Raw genomic sequence first — 26,304 nt, forward strand, 5'->3', positions numbered from 1 at the left:
ACTACCAAAAAAATCATAAAACTATATATATTACATATAAAAGGCCGTAGCTAGAACGACAGAGTCAGAACGTTAAAAATCAGTTGAATGAAACTAGTAGAACCAAAAATAGTAACTGAAAATACACGACTGAAACAGTCGATAGTAAATAGTAACAAAATCAGTCGGACCCAAAATAGCGACATAAAACAGTCACTGGTAAAAAGTAGTAAAAACAGTCCAAAAGTAGCGATTGAAACAGTCGATAGTAAAAAATAATCAGTTACTAAACAATCGATAGTCAATAATGAAGTCCCAAAAATGTTAAACGTACTCTATATAAAGCACACAAAATGGCCTCATAAATAAACTGAATCAACCTAAAAAAACAAACAATCGGATTATAGAAATGAGAAAATAAAATGCTTTGTGAGGCATGTCAAACGAACTAATAAAAAAGGTGATCTCACTGGCTCCATTAATAGGACCAGGCAAAACATTTCCTCGGTTTCGCCTATTTAAATTAAACCTCTCTATAATATTCTAGGAATTCAGAATTCACAAAATATTTCAAGACTTAAAGACAAATTGCTAGATAGTCGGTAACGGCTAAAATTAAAAAATCATTACCAAAATAATCAACAAAAATTCATAGAGTTTAAATTAATTCCCAACATTTACACCCACTTTCCCTTTATTGAGTATTCATCTTTTTATTCTGGAAGATCTAGAGGTTAGATATGTTAGATTTGTTGTGTTGACTTATACAGCAAAATCTTGTTATCTAATGATAATTTAGATTTACGCCCTATCCGTTAATACATTAGGTTTAGTTTAAGCCCAAGCTGTTTAGGTTTCGTCACTATATGATTTTTCCGTGTCAAACGTCGATCAAAGTGCAGTCAGATATTTAAAGTTGTCTGCTTGCGGAAGCTCATGATTATTCAACTTTACTGAGTGACATATCCTTCTACAAAACGCGAATGTCACATTAGTAGAATTTGTCTCATTTGCTTTGATACGCCACGTTTTCAACCACAATTCGACTTTGTTAAGATCAATTTAGAGGTTTCTTGTGGCTGATATTGGATCGTCGTGTGACAATAAGACGGCTGTAGAGTGAACAGTAGTGTTTCTTGAGGTAGATAGGTCAGCTGTATACAATAGATATTACGATGGGCCAAGAACACTGTCAGTAGGCAAGAAACAGTCGATAGTCAATAAAGAAGTCCCAAAAATGTTAAACGTACTCTATATAAAGCACACAAAATGGCCTCATAAATAAACTGAATCAACCTAAAAAAACAAACAATCGGATTATAGAAATGAGAAAATAAAATGCTTTGTAAGACATGTCAAACGAACTAATAAAACATGTGGTCTCTCTGACTGCATTAATAGGGCCAGGCAAAACATTTCCTCGGTTTCGCCTATTTAAATTAAACCTCTCTATAATATTCTAGGAATTCAGAATTCACAAAATATTTCAAGACTTAAAGACAAATTGCTAGACAGTCGGTAACGGCTAAAATTAAAAAATAATTACCAAAATAATCAATAAAAATTCATAGAGTTTAAACTAATTCCCAACATTTACGCCCACTTTCCCTTTATTGAGTATTCATCGAAGGAAAACCCGACTACATAAAAGACGCATAAAAAATAAATAAAAACAAACAGTTTAAAGTAAAAAGGTTCGTAAATTTTATATAGAAATTGCTGGTCCATTAGCCAGATGTTGCTCTCGAACGTCTTGTTTACCTTCCAAAGCTCTTGAACTAACAACACCTCACCACAACAAACGTAACGTTGCTCCTCCTCCATCTTATATATAAAAATGAATCGCAAAATATGTTCCTAAGCGCATAACTCAACAACGCCTGGACCAATTTGGCCAAATCTTTTTTTAAAATGTTCGTTGAAGTTCAGGGATGGTTTTTACGGCGAGAAAAATTAGAATTATTGCTGGAAAAACCCTAAAAATAGCCCTTTTTGTTTGAATTTGTTTCGTGTATCAGTTGACAATTCATCTGTCATCTGTCAAAAGTCATCTGTAACAGACAACTTTTTTTTTTAAATTTGATATGACTTGAACTCAAATCCTTTTAATCCGTACGAATTGTTTTATTTATTTAAAATTTTTTATTTGTTTAAAATTTAATTCAAATTATTTAGTGTTTGTTTAGTTCGTGATTAGTGAAAAAATAATTTATATTTGATTCGCGTGGAGCGCGAGCGCGACATTCAACTAATAATCGCGCAAGTTTGAATCCAGCTGCTTTCAGTTACGATGTGTCAATTGACTACAGTAACTACCAATGTGTTGTTATTGGATCTATGAACTTGGTTTGCTCACACTGTAAGGCATTAAAATACAAAAACGAAGCCAATGGATTGTGTTGCGCAAATGGTAAAGTGAAATTGATACAATTGGATCCACCACCAGAACCATTGTACTCATTGGTTTCAGGAATAGGAACAGATTCTATACACTTTTTGACACATATTCAACAATATAACAATTGCTTTCAAATGACTTCATTTGGGGCAACAAATGCAGTTCGGGAAAATTTTATGCCAACTTTCAAGGTATGTATTATAGCAGTTACTCATAATTATTTTAGCGAACAAAATTTTCTGTCACCAAAGTTAAGATGTGTTACTAATCTTCAATTTCTTAATCATTACGAAATATATCACTTAGTCATCATATTATATGGTGATTCAGTTTCAGTGACACTTTTATTATATTTTATATTTGATAGATATTAGTTAAAACTAAATATATACTTTTTAAGATCAAATATTATTTAAGTTTGATCATTGACAATCCATTAATTTATACCACACCATAATATTTTTTTTATTTACAGATACAAGGGCAAATATATCACAGAGCAGGTTCACTGTTACCAGTGTCAGATAGCGACAACAAATTCCTGCAAATTTATTTTATGGGCAATTCACCACAAGAAATTGATCTGCGTTGTGCACATAACAATTTAGTAAAAAGGTCTATTGTAGAACAATTACAAACTTTATTTCATCAACACAATCAATTGATTATATTGTTTAAAACTGCCCTGGATCTGATGCCATCCGATAATCACAAAATTGTAATCAGAGCTGATAAAACACCTGCAGGTCAACATACAAGACGTTTTAATGCACCAACTATTGATGAAGTTGCTATCGTTGTAGTTGGAGAAAACTTGGAATCCCGTGATATTGTTTTACATCGTCGGAATTTTCAATTACAACCTATAAAGGAAACACACCGCTCATATGATGCACTGCAATATCCCATTATATTTTGGCAAGGTGAAGATGGCTACAATTTATCAATAAAAATGATAAATCCCATTACAGGTAACTAAAATATTAGTTTAGCTATGGCGATAATATCTCAGTCACTATATTATGTATTTTAATTTTATATTTGAATGTTATTAAAACAAAATCTGTTTACAGGTTCTGAAACCAACAAAAAAGTCAGTTCAATGAACTATTATTCATACCGCCTAATGATTCGGGAAAATGCAGATAATCGCATATTGAAATGTCGGCGATTATATCACAAATATGTTGATGACATGTATGTTAAAATTGAAACGGAGAGATTAACATTCATCAGGTTGAATCAAACCAAACTCCGATCTGAAGAGTATATTCACCTTCGAGATGCGATTAATACTGATGGAAATGCACAGAATGTCGGTCGGATGACTATTCTTCCAGCAACATACATCGGAAGCCCTCGGCATATGCACGAATATGCTCAAGATGCCATGTCGTATGTTCGTCATTATGGTACAGCAGATTTGTTCATCACATTTACATGCAATCCGCAATGGATAGAAATTAAGCAGGAGTTATTACCTGGGAAATCATCCATTGATCGTCATGATATTACAGCCAGAGTCTTTAGACAAAAGTTGAAATCTTTAATGAATTTCATCGTAAAACATAATGTGTTTGGTGAGACACGCTGCTGGATGTATTCTGTGGAGTGGCAGAAACGAGGATTGCCACATGCACACATTTTGATTTGGTTGGTTGAAAAGATAAGGCCAAATGAAGTTGATGCAGTGATATCAGCTGAAATCCCTAATGTACAAGTAGATCCTGGATTGCATGAGGTAGTTATCAAAAACATGATACATGGTCCCTGTGGAACTCTTAATCAAAATTCACCGTGTATGATGGATGGTAAATGTTCAAAACGATATCCACGGACATTAATATCGGAAACAATTACTGGTAATGACGGTTATCCATTGTATCGTCGCAGATCGACAGCAGACAATGGAAAATCAACAATTGTCAAATTAAATTAACAAGATATTGAAATAGATAATCGTTGGATTGTTCCATATTCACCCATTTTATCAAAGACATTCAAAGCACACATCAACGTTGAATCTTGCCATTCAGTGAAATCGATTAAATACATTTGCAAATATGTAAGCAAAGGGAGTGATATGGCTGTGATTGAAATTGGTGCAGAGAATTCTAATGATGAAGTTACCCAATACCAAATGGGCCGCTATGTCAGTAGTAATGAAGCAGTTTGGCGAATATTTTCTTTTCCTATTCATGAGAGACACCCTTCTGTTGTTCACTTAGCTGTGCATTTAGAAAATGGACAAAGAGTGTATTTTACAGCACAGAACGCAGTACAAAGAGCTGCTCAGCCACCATCTACTACATTAACCAGTTTTTTTGAGACATGCCAAAACGATGATTTCGCACAAACATTGCTATATTCTGAAATGCCAAAATATTATACCTGGAATCAATCCTCAAGGAGATTTATACGACGGAAACAAGGAAAACCAGTTCCAGGATATACAGATGTATATTCCACCGATGCGATTGGCCGGATTTATTCAGTACATCCAAGCAATGATGAATGTTTTTATTTACGACTGCTATTAGTCAATGTACGTGGCCCAACATCATTCCAACAGTTACGAACTGTTGATGGTGAATTGTGTGGATCCTACAGAGAAGCCTGTCAACGTTTGCAATTGCTTGAAAATGACGCTCATTGGGATCAAACTCTCAATGATGCTGTAATATCATCACACACTCATCAAATACGAACATTGTTTTCTATAATCATATCTACATGCTTCCCATCAAACCCAATTGATTTGTGGATGAAGTACAAAGATTATATGTGTGATGATATTTTGTATCAAATACGGAATAGAATGGGAAATCCAAATATACAAATCAGTGAAGAAATTTACAATGAAGCATTGATTTCAATTGAGGACATGTGCTTGATAATGTCAAACAAACTATTAATTCAATTAGGCCTGACCGCGCCCAATCGTCCAATGCATGACGCTTTTAACCAAGAGTTGCATCGAGAAAGACTGTATGATCTCAACGCTTTGAAAGAATAAATTCAAACAAATCTTCCACTGTTAAATGAACAACAGAAGTATGTATTTGAAACTCTTATGAAAGTAACAAATGATGAAACTGGAGGGATTTATTTCTTAGATGCACCTGGTGGTACAGGAAAAACTTTTTTATTTCATTAATATTAGCAACAATTCGCTCACAAAATAAAATTGCACTTGCACTCGCTTCGTCGGGAATCGCAGCAACTTTGCTTGAAGGTGGTCGAACAGCCCATTCAGCACTAAAATTGCCATTAAATATGCAAAGCAATGAAACTCCAACCTGCAACGTTTCGAAGAACTCTGCAATGGCAAAGGTTTTGCAGCAATGTAAATTGATTGTTTGGGATGAATGCACGATGGCACATAAAAAATCTTTGGAGGCTTTAGACAGAACCTTAAAAGATCTACGTAGCAATAATAACCGATTTGGTGGTGCAATGATTTTATTAGCAGGAGATTTTCGTCAAACATTGCCAGTGATTCCACGATCAACGCCAGCTGATGAACTCAATGCATGTCTAAAGTCCTCCAATTTGTGGAAACATGTTAAAGTACTTCATTTAAGCAAGAATATGCGTGTCGAGTTGCAAAATGACCAATCTGGAAACATATTCTCTAAACAACTCATTGACATTGGTAATGGCAAATTTCCTATAGACATGTTGACGGCTTGCTTTTGCTATGACTATAAACAAGTCCCAGGGGCAATCATTAAGTGTTTGTGGTATTAATCTAGAAAACCCATGTTTCTCACATGGTCAATTGTATGTTGCCTGTTCCCGTGTTGGAAAACCATCAGATTTGTTTATCTATGCGCCAGGTAATCAAACAAAAAACATCGTATACCACAAAGCAATATAATGATAATAATAATAATAATTATGATTCACATGATTAACAATAAAGCGATTACTTACTTTTCAATCCTTATATATGTTTTATTTAATTATTTTTTATTCACAACGCCCTATCACCAGGGTGATGGTTCTGTTCAGGAGAATTTTTTAAAATACGTAGGCACAAAAACTGCCACATTACAAATCTTTTTGACAGGACGAAGTCTGTCGGGTCAGCTAGTTTCCAATAAAAACCAAACACACAATTTTCTATAAATCGTTCACGGACTGCTTTTTTTTTCGCTATTTATTCAGACGGGTACACAGAATAATAAAGTCTGAATCGTTAGCCGCGATTGTTTACCCAGACTGACAACCAAATTAAATAATCGCATCTGGGTGGAAAAAATCAACGCTCGAAACATTTATTCGCGGTGGTAAACAGACGCGATGATGATCTGTTAATAAATAAGCAGCAGTCGGCGTCGATGAAACTGCTAAGCCCTCAAAAATAATCAGTGGCTTTAGGGAAAATATAAGAAATAGAAGTAAACGCGAAAACCGACTAGAAAACTGTTCATTTAACAAAACTGGTGACTTGAAATTCGACCACAATTTATAAAGTTAATCATGTAAAGGGGAAATTAAAAATGAAATATTGAAACTACTAATTATTTAAATTATTAAAAATGATATGTTACTAAAGCTTGTTTTTCACAGTATTTTCAATAGATCATCAGAAATGAATTTGATATATAACGTTAATTAAAATAAGAAATGTCTGTGTATTAAAATATACTAAAGTAACTCTTCCAAGGACTAGCCGCATCTAATCTTTTCTAAATGGCCTTTAATTAAACCTAATTTCCATCCAATATTATCAATAATTGCAAGTTTTAATAATCAAGTATTGATACGTCTAAAATTCTGTACCACTGAACATTGTAACAAAGTATCATAAGTAAGATTATTTTCAGAATTGTAACAACTTCATAGTATGAAAAATGATCTTTCTTTACTTTCTGATCTTTTGACCTTCATGATCTTTAAGTATATTAAATAATAACGGAAACAAATAAGAAATTGATTTTTTACAATTTAGAAATGTTTATTAAAGGAATGAACTTACAACTATTTATTTTTTAAAAACTTATAAACCTATTAAGTAACTGTTTAAAATAATTGATACAAATTTCAAAATATAAAATGTTATATAATCACATCATATTACGCTAATCGTTAAATACCTTAATATCAATCTCAATGCTCTAAAAAGTTTACAAATTTACTGTTAATACTTCATAATCTCCTCTATTCGTCCTAGGTGTTCCATTTATGCAAATCATGTAGTTTTTAGTATTAATAGTTGAAATGAATGTTGTAGAGAATATTAATAATTATAAAATAATTTGTAGAAATTTAATTCCTCATTTGTTGGTGAGTTCTTAGACCCCATGTGAGATTCCAGAATATTATATAAGTGATAGCTTAAACTGACAGGAAAAAGAATATGAGAGTTACTGTTTTAAAGATTAATTAATACAATAAATATGTAAAGAACGACGAAATGTTATTTTGAAATGTAGATATAGAAATTATAGTTTTATCAAAATAGCCTGGTTTTTTATTCACTTTATTTTTATTAAGTTTATATTTTAGGTGAAAAATATGTTTAAAAGATAAAGGTTATATTAATACATGAATGAAATAACGAAAAGATGTAGATAACTACATAATTTACGTAGATGGAATACATAAGATCAATAGAAGAAATTTTGAATTATTTACAGTAGTTTGGTAAATATTAGCTGTAATATTAACGATTAATGCAATAAAATATGTAACTATATGACAGTTTACTCTTTGAATCTTGCATCAATTGTTTAAGTTATTTATCTAATAAACCTAAGTTTCGAGAAGTTAATAATTTTTTAATTATTATAAATACACAATTTCAGTATACCTTATTGTAAAAATAAAGTGAATAATTTTGTTCGTTTATGTACGTATACGTATTATTATATGATTTACGTTATATAACTATCCTGGCACGTAGAAAAATAAAGACTATTCTAACTTATTCTAGAGATTATTAAATCTCACTCTATGTGCCTATTAATCAGTTCGTATGGTACTTTGCGTTTGGCGAGTGCATTAGGATGTATTAATAGTTTTTCAGAGTACTTCGCACTAACACTTCGAACCCATAACGAATCATACTCGTTATGGGTTCTAAGGGGATATCGCGCTGAATCAGTTTGTTGGAGTTGTAACATGGAGCATCGACGATGATTCGCAACATTTTATTCTGGAAGATCTGGAGGTTAGATATGTTAGATTTGCTAGTTGGACCCTACAGTTCAATACCATAGGTCCAAATGGGCCTAAATATTGACTTATACAGCAAAATCTTTTTATCTAATGATAATTTAGATTTACGCCCTATCAGCTAATACATTTGGTTTAGTTTAAGCCTAAGCTGTTTAGGTTTTGTTTTCCATGTCAAACGTCGATCAAAATGCAGTCAGATATTTAAAGTTGTCTGCTTGCGGAAGCTCATGTTTATTCAATGTTACTGAGGGACATATCCTTCTAAAAAACGTTAATGTCACATTAGTAGATTTTGTCTCATTTGCTTTGATACGCCACGTTTTCAACCACAATTCGACTTTGTTAAGATCAATTTAGAGGTTTCTTGTGGCTCATATTGGATCGTTGTGTGATAAAAAGACAGCTGTACAGTGAACAGTAGTGTTTCTTGAGATATATAGGTCAGCTGTATACAATAGATATTACAATGGGCCAAGAACACTGCCCTGCGGAACACCCGAATATATTGGATGTAGGATTGATATAAATTTTTTTTATTATTATTTAATTAATACATTGTTACTAGTCGTTTCCGTCTAACCTACAATTTGTCTTTATGATAACTTAAATCTAGGTATATAACCCATCAGTCCTATCTCAGTATCTGGTGAAATAATGTTTATGCATGTCACTGCTGAATTTTTTAATATATGCACCTTGCTACACAACACTACACAAGATCAGATGGTTTGATTCTTTTGAGTCTATGTCCTGTTCTGGTGGCATCCAGAAGTTGCAATATTTCAATATTCGTATGAGAATGGAGTGTTTCCTCATGCCCCCTTACAATTCTCTTGATTTTCTTGACTGACTGTTTGGATATCTGAAGGTCTCGATGTAGGTAATCAGTCCTATAGTATTTGGGTGCACCCACAATACCTCTCAGGACTTTGTTCTGAAAAATTTGTATTTTATTTATGTTACTTTTTGCAGAACATTCCCATAATTGCACTCCATATGTCCATATAGATTTCAGTATTTGCTTATATAATAGCAATTTATTATGTACTGATAATTGTGATTTTCTGTTCTTCTTTATATGTTCCTTCCAGCGAAGTTTTGCATCGAGATTCATTCCGATATTTAGCGTTGTTGCTATATGGATTGATTATTATTATTTAGTGTTATTGGTGCTTGTACGGTCTGTTTATAGGTGAACTGCACATGTACAGATTCACTTTCATTAATTCTTATTTTCCAAGCTTGTGTCCAATTATTTATATTGTCACTAGCCTGTTGTAATTTTCGTGAGTTTTCTTCACTATTGTCTTCGACAGCTATAATCGCATTATCATCAGCAAATGTAGCCATCGTAATATTTTCCATTTGTGGTATAGCACAAGTGTAGAGTAAATAAACCATTGGTCCCAATACACTTTCTGGATATAACATAAAATAAATAAATATCATATATACTTATATCTGAGAGATTTTATGCTATTATGAGAGAAAAATTATTAACTTAATAAATTGGGGACAAATTTCGACCAGGGTGATCACTAGTATTCTTAAGATTAATTCTAGGGAAAATTTAAACTTATATATCGTTTATTGAACAGATATATTTACGTGAAAAAAATGTAATTTAATAAACGGTGATACATTTTCTTTTATATGTAAATTTAAATGTATTATTCAGTCATATTCCTACCGTTTGAAAAAAGGAATATAGTTACATAACCGTAAAATTCTTCTTCCGCTTAACACCGGTTCTTATCGTGACCTCCACATCCCTTCCCCATTCTTCTGCTCCTTCCTATCCGTTGCGGTCCTGAGACATAACACTTTCAATTACACGAAAATCGTAGGACTAATGTGAATTTGTTGTTACAGAGTCGGCGACTGTCAAACGACCGGAAAACGATGCCGGCCCGTTCGTTACGATTTCCTGCTGAAATTTTCGGCTACGCGTGACGATACGGCCGCCGGCAGGACCGCCGTAATATGTGTCCGAGATGCGACGTGATGCTCCGCTCGGTTTTCGGTTCGGTGGTGATTGGTGACCCGTCCGTTGTCGGTTTGTTTTGAATTGTTTCACTGGGATCGTGCCGTGACAATGAGACGATCGGTGATTGTTTTCACGGTGGTTTTGGTGTTTAGTGTGTGCGAGGCTCTGGCGGTGGATGACGAGGACTATTTTACAGGTGAGTGTACGCTGATTTTTTCCCTGGATGATTTATTGATGTTAAATAACAGGTCAATTGAGAAGTCCTCGGCCTACTATAGTAAAACACATTTTTTGGCAAAATTACTTTTTTTTTAATTCAACATAATTGAAGAGTACTATTTGCCCTTTGCTTCAAAATAGACCGTTTCGGCGATCACCTCTTCATTCGATGAAAATTTCTTCCCAGCGAGCATTCTTTTGAGATCTGAAAACAGAAAATAGTCGTTGGGGGCCAAATCTGGAGAATAGGGTGGATGAGGAAGGAATTCGAAGCCTTATTAATGGATTTTTGGCATCGTTTTAACTGACTTGCGATACGGTGAATTGTCTTGGTACGGTACGGTGAATTTTTGTAGTACAATTTGTTTTTGCTTTAAAATAGGTCTCAGTTTCGGCGGATCGCCTCTTCATTCGACAAAAATTCTTCCCAGCAAGCATTCTTTTGAGATCTGAGAACAGGAAATAGTCGCTAGAGGCCAGATCTGGAGAATACGGCGGATGAGGAAGCAATTCAAAGCCTAATTCATGGATTTTTGCCATCGTTTTCACTGACTTTTTCTTCAAATGCGGCCATTTTTCGGCGATTTCGTCCTTCAAATGGCCTTTTCTAAGGTAGCCAATAAAAATTATTTCATGCGCATCCTAAAATACAGACAATTTTTAAAAATATATTTTATTATTTATAGATGAAGCACATAAGCTGTATATACCTCTAATATATTTTACTTATTTCCTTTATTCATGTTTATTTTTCGAATATCTATGTATAGAAAATTCTACACGTTATACGCCTTTGTGTGCATGCTTAACGACCATGTGAAAGAACTTTTAAAAGTTATAACGATAAAGGCTTTTTCCATTGAACCGGCGAGAAATATAAATAACTTTGGCATATCAAAAAGGCGCTGTACAACTATTTCGTTTAATTCGAAATCGATAATTCTTTCTGATACCTTCCGTTATCGAGGTTAAAGTTTTATTATTCGGTGTGATATTCGCCTGTAATGTAATATATTTCAAATGCAGAAGAATTTTATATCGGAAATAATTCATTCATAACTTTAGTACTGGTATATAAAAGACACGCTCAATTATTATTATAAACTTTGTTACTATCTGTAAAGGTACAAAATTATATATGAGATGAAATCATCGAATTATCATCATCATATCCTTAATGCCCAAATATATTTCTAGTAGTACCATTATATGGAGTTCGTTTGTCCACAAAACATTCTAAATAGGCAGAAAGTATCCTTTTACCGAATTAAAATATGCTCAAAGTAAGTGAAATTAAAAATAAGATACAATGATATTGAAATGCAGATAGACAATTGCTGAAGAAATCAACACTACTCTATTATATTTATTAGTTTAATACATGCATCCTCTATCAAATTACACCATTCAGTTTATCAATGCCTCCCCTATCTTATTGTAGTAACAAATAACAGTAGTGAGCTATAGAACAAGTGCAAGTACGCAAAAGTATAATTTAACAACAATTGAAAAAATTATAATAAATTTATGCAAAATATCTTCATTCATCTTGCTTACTTAAATAACAAAATCAAAATTAAAAGAGATTATTTTGGTATAGAGCTTTAGTCGTAAATACATATTAGAATAGATTAAATTAAATAAGTAATGTTTGTTGTTGTTAGTTTGTTCATGTTTCTTGAGGTAGGTGAGTCTTTATGGTCGATTAAAATTTATTGGCTAGTTGGTGATAACACTTTATGGTGAATCATGCTGACATATCCTCAAGTTTGTTAATTAAACTAGAGCCATTATAGTTTTTTTGTGTATTTGGTGAATATAAAATGCTAATTCAACTATTTTATTAGTTTTATCCAACTAGTGTTAAATATTAAAGTAGCTACTAAGAACAGGTATCATAAAACTTATATCTATTCAAATCTTTTCTGCGAGCTCCAAATTATTTGCTACAAAGTGGAAGATTATTGACCTTATTATGATCCTTTAACCAGGTGGTTATGACCTCTCAGCAACCAGTCTCACTGGTGTTAATTACATCCAAAAAGACGTATTGGACGAATACTCATCTCAAACGCTCAAAGAACTTTCAGGCAGCATAACAGTTTGCTGAATCAACTATCTACAGACTGATTACTGTTAAAGACTGAAAGAGTACGAAAATGCATGGATGATAGGAATGTTGCTAAACCAACATATTGTTCTTTCTATGTGGTATCTCCATGTTATTAGAAAAATGGGAGTTTTAGATAATGATGGAAAATATTTTAATTAATATATGTTGTACCAATATTTTTCAATAAAATACGTTTTTAAAGTGAAACAAATAGTTACGAGAATAGAAATGAGGATATTTACAAAGATTTAATGATATCTACGTCACGATAATGAAGAATTTAAAGCACATTTGTGAACATAACAATGATCTCCCGAGCTAGTGTAGTTAAGTTACACCGCATATTATAGAAATTATTGAGCAAAAATAATTGAGTTTTAAACATATCTGGAGGGTATTAATGGAAGTCATCAATCGAAGACGGTTTAAGTTTAAATTTAGTTTTGGCATCTTAAATTTAGAGTTAGGTAACATTATTAAGACAAATATATTTGATAGTATTTATTTAAACTTTGTGAAAAATATACGTATTTTATTTTCATTTTCAAGGGCTGTAACTTGCCTCTATGGAGATATGAGTTTTTAACTTTTACATAAAATATTTTTAATATAAAAAGTTTGTTATCGGGAAAAGTTACGCGTGGAAACTTTTCTACATATTTATTAGATACTGTTGTTGGTAGTTTCACTAAAATAAATTATTTATTGTGTACCTTTTGGCATGTTTGTGATTGATCGATATACAGTCTAGTTTCGGTTCAGAAACTATGGAATTAGTATTCTAAAGTTTTCTTTGCCAAAGTTGGTTACTACATTTTTCGTTGTTGACGTGGGATTTCACTGTATGCCTAAACATGTTTTCATGTCTGTTATTATCAATTTTTGTTAGATATGTAGTATTGAGATATTTTTTACGTTAAATAATGGATTAGTGGTTAAATATTATAACTATAATATCAACAATTACTTGAAATTCAATGAGTAGTATTATTGCTGTCTCAAATTATTACAAACTATGCAAAATAAATGAAAAATTTCCTTACTAAAATTTGCATAGCTCTGCTTTTGTGAAAAAACCATACTACACAAACTTAAGATCTTTTGAGTCGTCAAGAAGTCCAACTGCCCTGACATTGATGTGTCATAGGTCTTCGTTTCTGATTTTGGGTAGGTTTTTTAATCGTCAGGTTAATAGTGTCCATTTCCTAGTCTCTCTGGATCCCACCTTCTTTTAAGTACCATGGGGAATTAACATAATTCCACTATATTTAGCTTTCAAATGGCTGAATTATTACTCTTCTTGGCAGAATCTCATATCTAGGTGGCTTAAATCTGGTCAGTACTAGGATATTGTAATAATTTCATTTTAAATCAGATCATTATAGTTTTCAATGGAAATCCCATTCTTATAACAAGACATCTGCTAATTCTTCATTTTGCTCTAAAAGTCCCCACAATGTATTAATTGTGTTGACGAAGCCATACATATGTTTCGGTGTATATATATACAGAAACAGTGTTGCTAACATATAACAACACGTACTATATTGTATGGTTGTCTTATACATTTGTCTATCCTATATAACCCCCGTAGTCATAGAGTAAGTAATCATATAGAGTGTTAACATAATATATTTAAATTCAAAATTTTTGTTTTGCGTGGTTTCAGCAGGTAGGCGCTGATAACGTCATTTCGCTGCGTTTTATTGGTTAGTTTAAATTACCATTACAGGGGCCTATAAAGAAAATCTTTTATCAAGAATACCTTTCATTCGTTGAAGATTTCATACGCATCACGTGACCGACCTCTGGCGTCATATTGTATTGACCAATTAAATTTGAAATAAACCTCGAATGTCATTTTTCAAATCAATTTCTCAAAATAGAATTCTTTATAAAGACAAATATAATAAAATATCAAAAAGCTAAAATATAAGTATATATACTATACTACTATATTGAAATTGTCTATAGTGCTTTTCTCTTTTTCATATTTATTTAGTGCTATCAATTTAAATAAGATTAGTTAAAGTTTCTATCTTTTTGTTCCATCATACTGAACGCAGAGCAGTACAGATGAAAGTCTGTTTCTGTTAATATTTAAAATGCTTGTTCAACACAAACATAACACAACTCAAATTGATTGAGTCTTGATTTAATTTTATTGTGAAAATTGTGGATCGGATAATTAAAGCGGTTAAATTGTATGATCAGAATGGAGAAAACATACCAAAAAGTAGTATTTTAAGGAGCAGCAAGAAAAAAATTAAATATACGATATATATCAAGATTACCGCTGTGCTCTTATTATGGTAAAATCGAGGAGATAAAGAGAGAGCTGAAGGATCTATTAACAATATAATAAAGTAATCATGAGATAATTTCTTGTCTATATTATCAAACTCAGCTTGTTGGTCTACAAATTTTATTATTTTATTTTGTATTAATGTATTTTTTCAACATCTTTGTTGAAAATTTTTTATCGATGAAGGAGCGTTAAACCAAAATATTTATTATGAGTATCTTAACCAACATAGATTGGTTTCACTTAAATCCCGGTACACCTTGAAAATAATTGTTTTATTGATGCCACTTTACAAAAACTTTTTAAAGGGTAACAAAAACTTTTCATATAGTATATACACATTTTCCTTCAAAGTAATTTTGCCATCTCCCAATTTGTACACATTTTGATTTTAAAGTGTGGGTAATATTTTCATGATTTCTTGTGTTGTATTCCTGTAAATAATAATATATATGAATAAAAATGCTCTGTATTAACAATTATATACGTACTAGATAAAAGCAATCTGGCTAACTTGTGTTGTTTCTTCCAAGGAAAACGATGTCTGTTTTTTTTTATTTCCGCAGATACCCTGGATACACAATATTTTTTAGAAAGCAGATACATAATAATCAAATAATAGTGATTGTAATTAAAGTACAAAAAAGCCGATCGTATTCAGTATCAGCCTATTTAAGTAAAACCTCTATATATAACAAGTCAATTGAAAAGTCCCCGGCCTACCATAGTAAAACACATTTTTTTGGTAAATTTTTTTTTATTCAACGTAATTCCCTTCAAGGAAGATACACTGATTATAGTGACCCACCAACTTTTCGATACCAGTTTTGTAGTACGATTTGTCCTTTGCTTCAAAATAGGCCTCAGTTTCGGCGATCATCTCTTCATTTGAAGAACATTTCTTCCCAGCGAGCTTTCTTTTGAAATCTGAGAGCAGGAACTAGTCGCTGGGGGCCAGGTCTGGAGAATACGGTGGATGAGAAAGCAATTCGAAGCCCCATTTATTGATTCGTCGGTTAGAACTTGTTTTAGACGAGTACTGCGTTCACCGCCTTCGGTGCTCGTTTCACCACCTCTAAACTTAGCATATCAATGGTTGATTTTCCTGGAGGAAACTCGGCGTCAAGCCAAGGCATGGCACCGTCTTTTTCTCTTCAAAAAGCAATGTTTTATCAACACGCGAAATTTCTTTTTAACCTGTTTTTTACGATAACAAAAGTTGCTTCACTCAAAATGTTATAATTCACAAACTAATGATCCGACAGCTGTCAAATTTATACACACATCTTCTGAGGGTCAGGGCTAACTAAAAACAGATGCATTTAATTCCAGTAGCACCATCTATGTGTCAGGCTGGGGACTTCTCAATTGACCTGTTACTCTATGCATGTAGTTGAAGCTAATCTATTTTGACATTTGTTATGGCTGTTAAAATGGATAATATAGCTTCTGAGTAATTTAATAATACTAAAACATTGAACTTAGATAAAATGTACAAAAGAACAATTAATTTAATATCTTATATACTCAAGACTCAGCGTTGTTTTGGCAGTAACCGTTTATTTGTTCCGTGGTCCGCTGACCAACTAATTAAATCTGGATATTCGAGAGTCCATTACGTTTTATGGACACTTTCCGTTTTCCTGAAGGCCTCGCTGAGAGAGCCGTAGAACAGATTAGAACCTACCCACGTAATCTTTGTTTATTTTCTATTTATTAGCTTGTTGAATTTTCGGCTTGTTTGGTTTACCCTTTAATGTTTGAATATGGCGCCTGCTTTAACGTTTCTGTTAAAGAACATGCATATATGTTTCTATATACTTCTATACATTGTTTGACTTGTTGGCTGATTGTATTCGGTTAATATTGTATTTTATCAGCTGAAGACTCTTCTATTTTAGTTGCAATTAAATATATCTGGGTGTGTATGGTGCTTATTTATAAATGTTTTCTAATAAATAATAGCAATTATTATTATCAATGCTTAAGGGGTATTCTACTTAAGAAAATTAAACACGTTGTTTTTTTCTTTATATTCTGCAAGGTTAACCGTTTAAGGTTTCAATTATTTTCGGAGATAAAGTTTGTGTGACGTGGCATAAAAACGAAATTTTGAACGTGTTTTTCTCCAAACTACATTTTTCGAGATGGTTGACGTGATATCTCGTGTTCACTGAAGGTATTTACTTGAAATTTTACATAATCTTTCTAAGCTATAATGAAATTTGCTTGATTTTTATTTTTTTCACTTTTATTTCTTTTGTGTTTCCTTTAAATTTAATATACCACATCCTAAATAAGAAATGTTGAAAAACGTTCAGCTCTTATTGAATGTCAAATCGTGAATATTGGTAATGTAAATATTGGAAGAATTTAAAGTGAAAGACCAAAAAATATCTTACTGTTACTGAAATATGGTACAATATTTTTCGTACCTAAATTCATGTATTTTTATAAACATACAGTAGTGATACTTGTTAGAGGAATTAATTTAAAATATATACCGTATTATATCAATGAGATTTAACATCAATAATAACGTACCATCACTACATAGTATAAAACAAAGTCGCCTTTTCTGTCCCTATATCCCTATGTGCGCTTAAATCTTTAAAACTACGCAACGGATTTTGATGCGGTTTTTTTCAATAGATAGAGTGATTCAAGAGGAAGGTTTATATGTATAATACATGCATAATATACTAAGGCAACATTGCTAATTTTAGAGGTTTCTAATGTGATGTCGTAAATTAACCTATTTTTTTAGGCTTATTTAGCAATTAGCAAAAACGCTGCCTAACCCTACGAGTTAGATCAAATTAATGTACTACAATATTGTACACCATAAAAAGGTCTACAAAAAAGTCCCCGATGGTATATGTTTATCTTTTAGGGATAACCCACATTAACCATTTTTATTGTTTACTTTTTACGTGAGAAAATAGCTTATTTACGAAGCTATTTTAAGCAATACGGCATTAATCCTTATCGCATTAAGTACCTTAAATACAGTGTGCAATTAATATAGATCAATATGGTTCCTTACAGCACGTAAATTAAACAAATATTTTTGGAGATATTGCAAATTTAATATTTGCGTTTAAAAATGTGTAATGTAATAAAAATTGTATGAATTTAGATATTCCAAAGATAGGGGAAGAGGAATTGTTTTACTCCAAATTTAATGCGTGCAGGCCAAGGGCAGTAATGAATGAACCAAAAATACTGGATCGATTTTAATCATGTTTTCATTGAGTGACATAGGCATATATATTTTATGCCCGTGCAAAGTCGGAGCGGGCCGCTATGTTTTTATATACAACGTTCATATTTTTTCTGTAGTGTATTTAATTTAGTATCAGCATTGCACCCGTGCGAAGCCGGGGCGGGTCGCTAGTATCAATATAATTCTGAACGAACTATATTTAGATATGATCAATTCAGCATTGTTGATTTAGGATAAGCTGGTAATATGGAGAAACAAACCCTTTAAAAGACGATAAATGATTGATATTAATTATTAGCGAAACTGGTTTTGATTATATGAAATTAAATTTAGTCGATGTTTATCTATTGAGGGAAAATAAATGTAATTAAACTCTCTTTGTATCTAATTAATGCTTGTTAATTCTAATGGGTTTAAAGTAGTTAAGATAACCTGTACTAGATATCGTTATAATTTTTGCTGTCGTGTGCAATTCAATGTTACTTATTATTTTGGTGAATTTTAAATTGTATATTTTGTCTTAATTTTGAAGACGTTATTTTATCTTACAGTATTGTGCAATATTCTATACAATTTCCATCTCATGCAGACATGAAAAGTTTTTTGCTGTATTTATAAAAAAAACCATTTTGCTGTATCGAATTGTACTGACGTCTTGGTTTTTCTTTGATGTTATTTTCAGTTTCATCACACTAAAATGCATAGGGATCATTTGAAACTACCACCACAGCTATTTTTGTTATAAGTCTGTGTTATCTCATTCATAAATGTGAACATTTATTGAAGAATTATTATAATTACATACTGAACATAATGATTTATGTTTTGAACTAGATTCTAATCTATTTAATTCTAATTTAAATCTCTTTGAACCCATACTATAAATAGATTTGGGTTCCAGGAAGTTTCTAACGTAAATAGTATTTCAATTAAAAGTATTATTACTTTTTAGAGGAACTAATTTAAAATATATTCTTATATATCATCAATAATATATAATATCAATAATAACATTCAATAACAATATATTTCTGCACGACTGTGTTTAGATATCATCCATTTAGCATTGTTGATTTAGGATGCGCTGGTAATATGGAGAAACAAACCCTTTAAAAGACGATCCTTTCAGATAAATGATTGATATTAATTATTAGTGAAACTGATTTTGATTTTATGAAATTAAATAATGTCGATGTTTATCTACTGAGTGAAAATGAACGTAATTAAACACTCTTTATATCTAATTAATGCTTGTTAATTCTAATGGGTTTAAAGTAGTTAAGGTAACCTCTACTAGATATCGTTATAATTTTTGCTGTCGTATGTAATTCAATGTTACTTAAATTATTTATTATTAATATTTATTAATTATTTTGGTGAATTTTAAATTGTATATTTTGTCTTAATTTTGAAGACGTTATTTTATCTTACAGTATTGTGCAATATTCTATACAATTTCCATCTTATGCAGACATGAAAAGTTTTTTGCTGTATTTATAAAAAAAACCATTTTGCTGTATCGAATTGTACTGACGTCTTGGTTTTTCTTTGATGTTATTTTCAATTTCATCACACCAAAATGCATAGGGATCATTTTAAACTACCACCACAGCTATTTTTGTTGTAAGTCTGTGTTATCTCATTCATAAATGAGAACATTTATTGAAGATTTATTATAATTATATACTGAACATATTATATAATTATATATATCATCAATAATATATAATATCAATAATAACATACAATATCAATATATTTATGTATGGCTGTGTTTAGATATCATCTATTTAGCATTGTTGATATATTTATCAAATTTTCTGGACGTTTTGGTATTTTTTTAGATATTATTTTAATTTTTATCATACCCAAATGCATAGAGATCACTTGAAAATACTCAGTTGCACATTTGTTGTACACCTGTATTATCTCATACATAAATGAGAACATTTATTGAACGATTATTATAATTATATATTGAACATAATGATTTATGTTTCGAACCAGATTCTATTCTTTATTTCTAATTGAAAGCTCTTTGAAACCTTTGTATAAATAAAGTTGTGTGCCACAATTTTTCCAACGTAAATGATATTACGTGTTTTGGATTTCTTATTCCATTGTAAAAAAGATTGTCTGTTGAGATGGTGGTTTAATTGTTCTCGTTCTTTACAATAGTGTGAGTACTATTTACGCTTAAAAGCTGAATTATTCCATACCTATTACATATTTAGTGATTTTAAAAGAAACGTATGAAAACACAAAACTAATTTTAGACGTAATCAAATACAAATAATCTGGAAAGTGTGTGTTGATTTAAAATTTGTTGCTATATCGCTTGGACAACAAGAAGGTTTCAGGAAATATTTTTGTTTTCTCTGTTTGTAGAAACAGAGGGACAGTAGAGACACCAAAAACGACCGTGAAGTTAAATATATATATAATATATTATATATATATATATATATATATATATATATATGTATATATATATATAACTTGGTTTAATATAAAAAAATTGTCCCCGCCATGGATAAAAACAGTTAAGGATGATTATACTTGATATCTGTGTTCTCAGAATTAAGTGAAGTTAAATTAGAGAAGGCATTTTTGTTAGTCCACAAATAAGAAAACATACAAAAAACAATGAATTCTGTGAAAATATTACTAAATACGAAAATATTACGAAACAGTTAGTGGCTTGGTTGACTCCAAAGAAAACAATTTATGGATTTTGAGGCAATCTTAAAGCTGAAAATGTCGAATACTGAATGACTTTTTTTTCGATTACCATTTCGATTTTTCCCCCTAATCTTGGAATGAAGAACAGGGCGAACGTTTTCATAGGATGTGAAACAAATAGAAGAGCGTTATCAAGGGAGATGGAATGATAAAATATTAGCAGATTACTGCTGGTTTGTAATGGAAGAGGATTCTACTGTTCACAAGAGGAAAAATTAATATTTCGTCATTTCCTTTCAGAAAATATTACCCACTATTTCTATTGACCACTCTTAAGCCTGAGTTATTTTGATTCATTGTCTGTTTGTAAATACATATTATTATTTTTTAATAAAATTAATAATATAAATAAATAAATATGTTCTAAATTTTTCATACCGTTTTTACTTATTTATAGTACTTTAAGTTATATAAGTTTTTGTGTCCTGCAGGTACAATTTGACAAAAAAGTCTTTCTATATAATGTTGAAAAACAAACAAAATTGTTACACAAAGTAATTATCGAATAAATAATATAAACCTTTTATACGATTTAAAAAAAGGTGGTTATAAGTTGAAAAATGAGTTCGTTCAAATTATAACTCCGGCAGCTTTTTGTTACAACTTTATAAAAGTGTTATAAACACCGCAAAGAATAATATTTTATTCCATCCATCTAACCAGTCGAGAAAACGACAATTTTTCATACGCGCGGTAGAAAAGAGACGTTTTCAATCAAACCGCATTAGATCTGTCAACGTTTTTATTAAATTTGTATTTAGTGGCATTTCTCTGGCAGTTCTGCCGCTCTACCAGCTAAAGATCCCTTCAGATTTTTTCCCTTTTTATCGTGATCGAATTTGCCGGTATTGTGTATGTGTATGCGCGTCAGAGGCAAATTGAAATAAATTGCTTCTCAATTCGTTGCTTTCCCGTTTTCATTTTTTATTAAATTACAAATTTATCAAAACAAATCTTTGTGGCTATTTTTTTACAGTGATAAATTCATTGACCTTAATGACTGAAGAACTAAACTACAGTTATTTAGTTCATGTTGTGGCCTATAATTCTCGAGATTGGCATTGATTTTTGTTTACTGATAATAAGTGTAACTAGATCTGACAAATTAATAGGTGGGGCAAAAGTCCCGCTACCATTTTTTTTATATGACATTTAACTCAGTTTCGCTTTAACCATTGTGTTGTGTTGATGTCCATATTTTATGATATATAAATATACACCACAAAAACGAGCATAAATAGTGACAATATTTATTGAAGGTAATATTTCCATTACTGCCACTCAGTGGAAATTGCCTCCAAAATATCTTAACCATCCAGTACCTTACAAAATCATTTATCGTTTAAATGTGAATTTTCGACAGTTTTTCGTGTAAATTGATGAGCGATGAAGCCCATTTTCTTCTCAATGGACACGTTAATAAACAGAACAGTCGGTTTATATTATTTATTATTATTTTTACATAATCCTCAATTAATCGATGAAACATCATTGCGTCCACTAAAAACAACTGTATGGTGTGGTATTCATGCTGAAAACATCATTGGTCCTTATTCTTTTGAAAATGACCAAGGTGTTTCAGCTACTGTTACTGCTGAACGGTACCAAGACATGATTCGAAATCTTCTTGTGACTGAAATCGAAGAGCAAGGACTAGAGGACATGTGGTTTCAGCAAGATGGGTCCACAGCACACACAGTTCGTTCAACAATTCAATTATTGAATGAACTTTTTCCACGCAAAGTGGCGATTTAGCGTGGTCAGCCAAATCGCCGGATTTAACAGCACCAGATTTTTCTTATGTTTTTTTTAATCAAAAGCTTACGTGAATAAGCCCCAAACGATTCAACATTTTAAAGACAATATATGCCACGAAATTGAAGAAATTCAGCTTCAGATGTGGCAGGATGTCATGAAATATGCTTTAGAAAGAGTCGAAAGTTGCTTAGTGAATCGCGGTTACTATTTACTATAATAAATATTCTTCTTCTAATTTCAATCTTAACGAAAAAAAAATTGAGAGCAAATAAACTATTTATAAAAACCAAACTTACTTATCTTTCCTTTGAGCAAAGTTATATCCAATTAAAATGGTAGCGGAGCTTTTTTCTCACCTGTTACATGCAAAAATGCTTTAAGTAAAATACATATTACAAAATACAGAGTCCTCTGTTTCTATTCAGCCTATTAATCAGTAAAAAGAAGAATTTCCTTTCATGAACGCTAGATTTTTGAATGTACTATCAAACAAACAGAGTTCAAGTTAAGGAATGAATAAAACCTGCTAAATAAAACAATCGTTTCATAGGTGCTGATTAGCACAAATTTGTGTCATATTAAATGAACACGTTTTTATATTTGAAAAGGGTTTGACGACTCTACATGTGTGGTTCATCACTGTCCCTGTTCGTAAAAACCAGTCTTACCCACCTTATCACAAATGTCACTTAATTCTGATTTATTTTACTAAATGTGGACTAGAAATGATTCTCAATATCAAACAATGGAAAGACAAGACAAACTAAGACATTGTCGTTAGTTACGTAAAATATGTTTTTTTTTCAAACATGTTATTAAATTAGTGCTAAACATTGTAACAAATTTTATTTATATGATATTGTTTGTAATATATGACTTGTAAAGTACAAGATCAAGTTTATTTCGATCAAGAATTTCGAATATCACTATGGTCCTAAACATGGGCTAGCCCATATTCAGGTACTAGTACTTGGGTGGCTAGACATCTGCTCGTAGTGTTTTTTATTTTACTTTTTTAGAATGGCATCGATGCAATCAAAAGTATCAAGGAAATTTAGGATGTAAAACAAAATATTAAAGCTTTAAATATTCGGGTCAATAAAATGGGTACCCTAAAAGCAGTAAACACTTCCAAAGTACCGATAATGACTTTGAAATGCTTAAGATTGAAAAATTGAGCTTTCTCCAGAAGAAGCGGCTGCCACAAAATCAGGTAGGACAGCTGTGTTAGGTACACAGTTGAAAAATGTTTTAGTGTAATATGTTTGACGATGGAATGTAAGTTTTTGGATTAACAAGGGCTGCAAAATCCATTCCGTGCATCTGGCATATCAAGTAAAACATGGTTAAGAATATATCTGAAACGATACAAAAATAAACTGTCACTTAGAAAACCTACAGGAACGTAGGTTTGCATCTACACTTGCAAGAACAAACTTTTCCAATGTTTGGACGCGAGAAATAAAGAAAAATAAAGATAAAGAACAGAAAAAAAGGCTAGAAATAAGAAAAAAAAACTACAATAAAGTGATAGACGTAAGAGAAGAGAAGAAAATTTTATTCAGATACTGAACCAGGTGCTATAATAGGGAATGAAGCCCTTTTAACTTTGTACACGCATAATTGATGTACCGCCAGCAAAGTTCTCGGAAGATACAAAAGGACAACACTAGGTTAAATGCTTGAGGTGTAGGCTTTGAGCACATAATGACTTTGCATGGCAAGAATTTGACACTTGGATATGTAATATTTGCAATTAAAACAATTTATTTCTTACAATTACCAACGTTATTTGGTTTATTACTAGATAAGTATTTTATGAATATTATTTTCTTCAAAGATACTTAAGGTCACATTTATAGCACATATTTGAAGAACTGTTCTATATTTAGCATCTATTTTGCAATTTTGTTCAGTGCTCAATTTTGATAATATAGTTTTTCCAGAGAAATATACAAATCTTATTGGGTTTGTTCTTATTGTATCTTATTGTAAAAATATTTGACTGATTAATATTACGTGAACAAAATGTTGATTTTTAATAAGTTCTTTAGTATTGACTCGAAAACCAAATGTTAGCCCATATTTTCCCCTACATTTAAAAAATATCTGCAGTATATTACTACGTATTCTACTCTAACCACAATTAAGAGTTAATTAGTTTGCTATCTTCCGTTATAAACACAAAAAATATTAATATTATGAATAATATCCGGTCCGAAAAAAAAACGCCAACGCGATTTGAAATGTAAATTTTATATTGGCTCCCAATATAAGGCTTTTAAGAGGCCTTCACAAAAAACCATTTGCATATTCAAAGACTAGCGAGCGGGGAGCAGGAAGGGGGAGTAAAGGGCCACCTTCCCGTATTCGAATCATTCGTCTGCCACTCTTGGTGATTAAAGTATTGATGGATTTGGTAATTATTCGGGACATTTTGCTTTCGAAAAATCCCCTTTAGTCGTAATTGCCTTTTTCGTGAATTCTCGGCGGGCGTTTTCGATGGATTTTTCACTAAAAAAAAGTTAAATAGATCGGTCAGCGTTCAGAAAAGGTTCCGTTTCAGTTTGGTTAATTTAATAAGTCGGAAAATTGATTGTTTTGAATAAATTTTCTAGTTTTTTTGATGCGATATTTCTCGATATATACATTTTGTTGAAAATATTAATGTGTACATTACGTTTATATTTTACAACTGACTATTGATTTAGCATATCGTATTATCAAGGTCGAGCCGCATTAAGTGATAAGCATCGAGGTCAGAAAATGGTCAAGTCCACAGTGTTATTTTATATTAAATTTTGGTTGTAGTACCTAGTTTAAAGCAAACTGATTATATTTTAATAAAACTTGAGCTTGGAGAATTTTGCAAATATCTGGTATCTACAGCCACGAATTTAGATTATGTAAACCAGCGCTATTACTGATGTTGGTAATTAACTATCTCAAAGGAGAGACGAACATCATATAGGATAGTAACATATATTTCTCAAAAGTTGAGAAATACATCGTATTTCAGTAATATTTGCATATACATTATATACATATCAAAAATATTGATCAAAGAAAATAAAATATAAAAAATATTATATTGAATTTTGTTACACATAAGGTCATAGAAAAGGTAGTATATTTTGATTCATTTTCTTTCATTTTTTTAAAATAAAATATGTACCTAATAGTCGTTAATAGACTATTAGGTACATATAGACCCTAATAGACCCTGATTTGGTTCCAATCGGATCAACTTAGAAATGCACTCTTTCGAATAAAAAAAAGCAATTTTGAGAATCGGTCCTCAATTAACGGAGAAATTAGCGAACATACATTACAAAAAATATACAGCCGAACATTGAACCTCCTTCTTTTTCAAAGTCTGTTAAAAATAGAA

The 26,304-nt window shown here is 31.5% G+C and overlaps 2 protein-coding genes across 2 annotated transcripts in view; both read left to right on the forward strand.

The window, feature by feature from the left end:
• Positions 1-2,165: 2,165 nt before the first annotated feature.
• LOC143196377 (uncharacterized) lies at positions 2,166-10,497 on the forward strand. Its single transcript, XM_076404040.1, has 4 exons — positions 2,166-2,568; positions 2,853-3,123; positions 3,181-3,348; positions 10,436-10,497. Exons 1-4 carry the CDS (start codon positions 2,317-2,319, stop codon positions 10,495-10,497), a joined length of 753 nt encoding a protein of 250 aa, XP_076260155.1. The 5' UTR covers positions 2,166-2,316.
• A 23-nt stretch (positions 10,498-10,520) lies between these two features.
• Positions 10,521-26,304, forward strand: part of LOC143195399 (lachesin) — a 161,095-nt gene continuing 145,311 nt past the window's right edge. The window contains exon 1 of the mRNA XM_076402478.1: positions 10,521-10,746. Within this exon, the coding sequence (XP_076258593.1) occupies positions 10,659-10,746 (88 nt within the window). The 5' untranslated portion in view covers positions 10,521-10,658. The remainder of the gene's footprint in view (positions 10,747-26,304) is intronic.

Source organism: Rhynchophorus ferrugineus, unplaced genomic scaffold (assembly GCF_030347505.1).
Source record: "Rhynchophorus ferrugineus isolate W39M unplaced genomic scaffold, kcgeb_rfMv2 rfM4, whole genome shotgun sequence".
NCBI lineage: Eukaryota > Metazoa > Arthropoda > Insecta > Coleoptera > Curculionidae > Rhynchophorus > Rhynchophorus ferrugineus.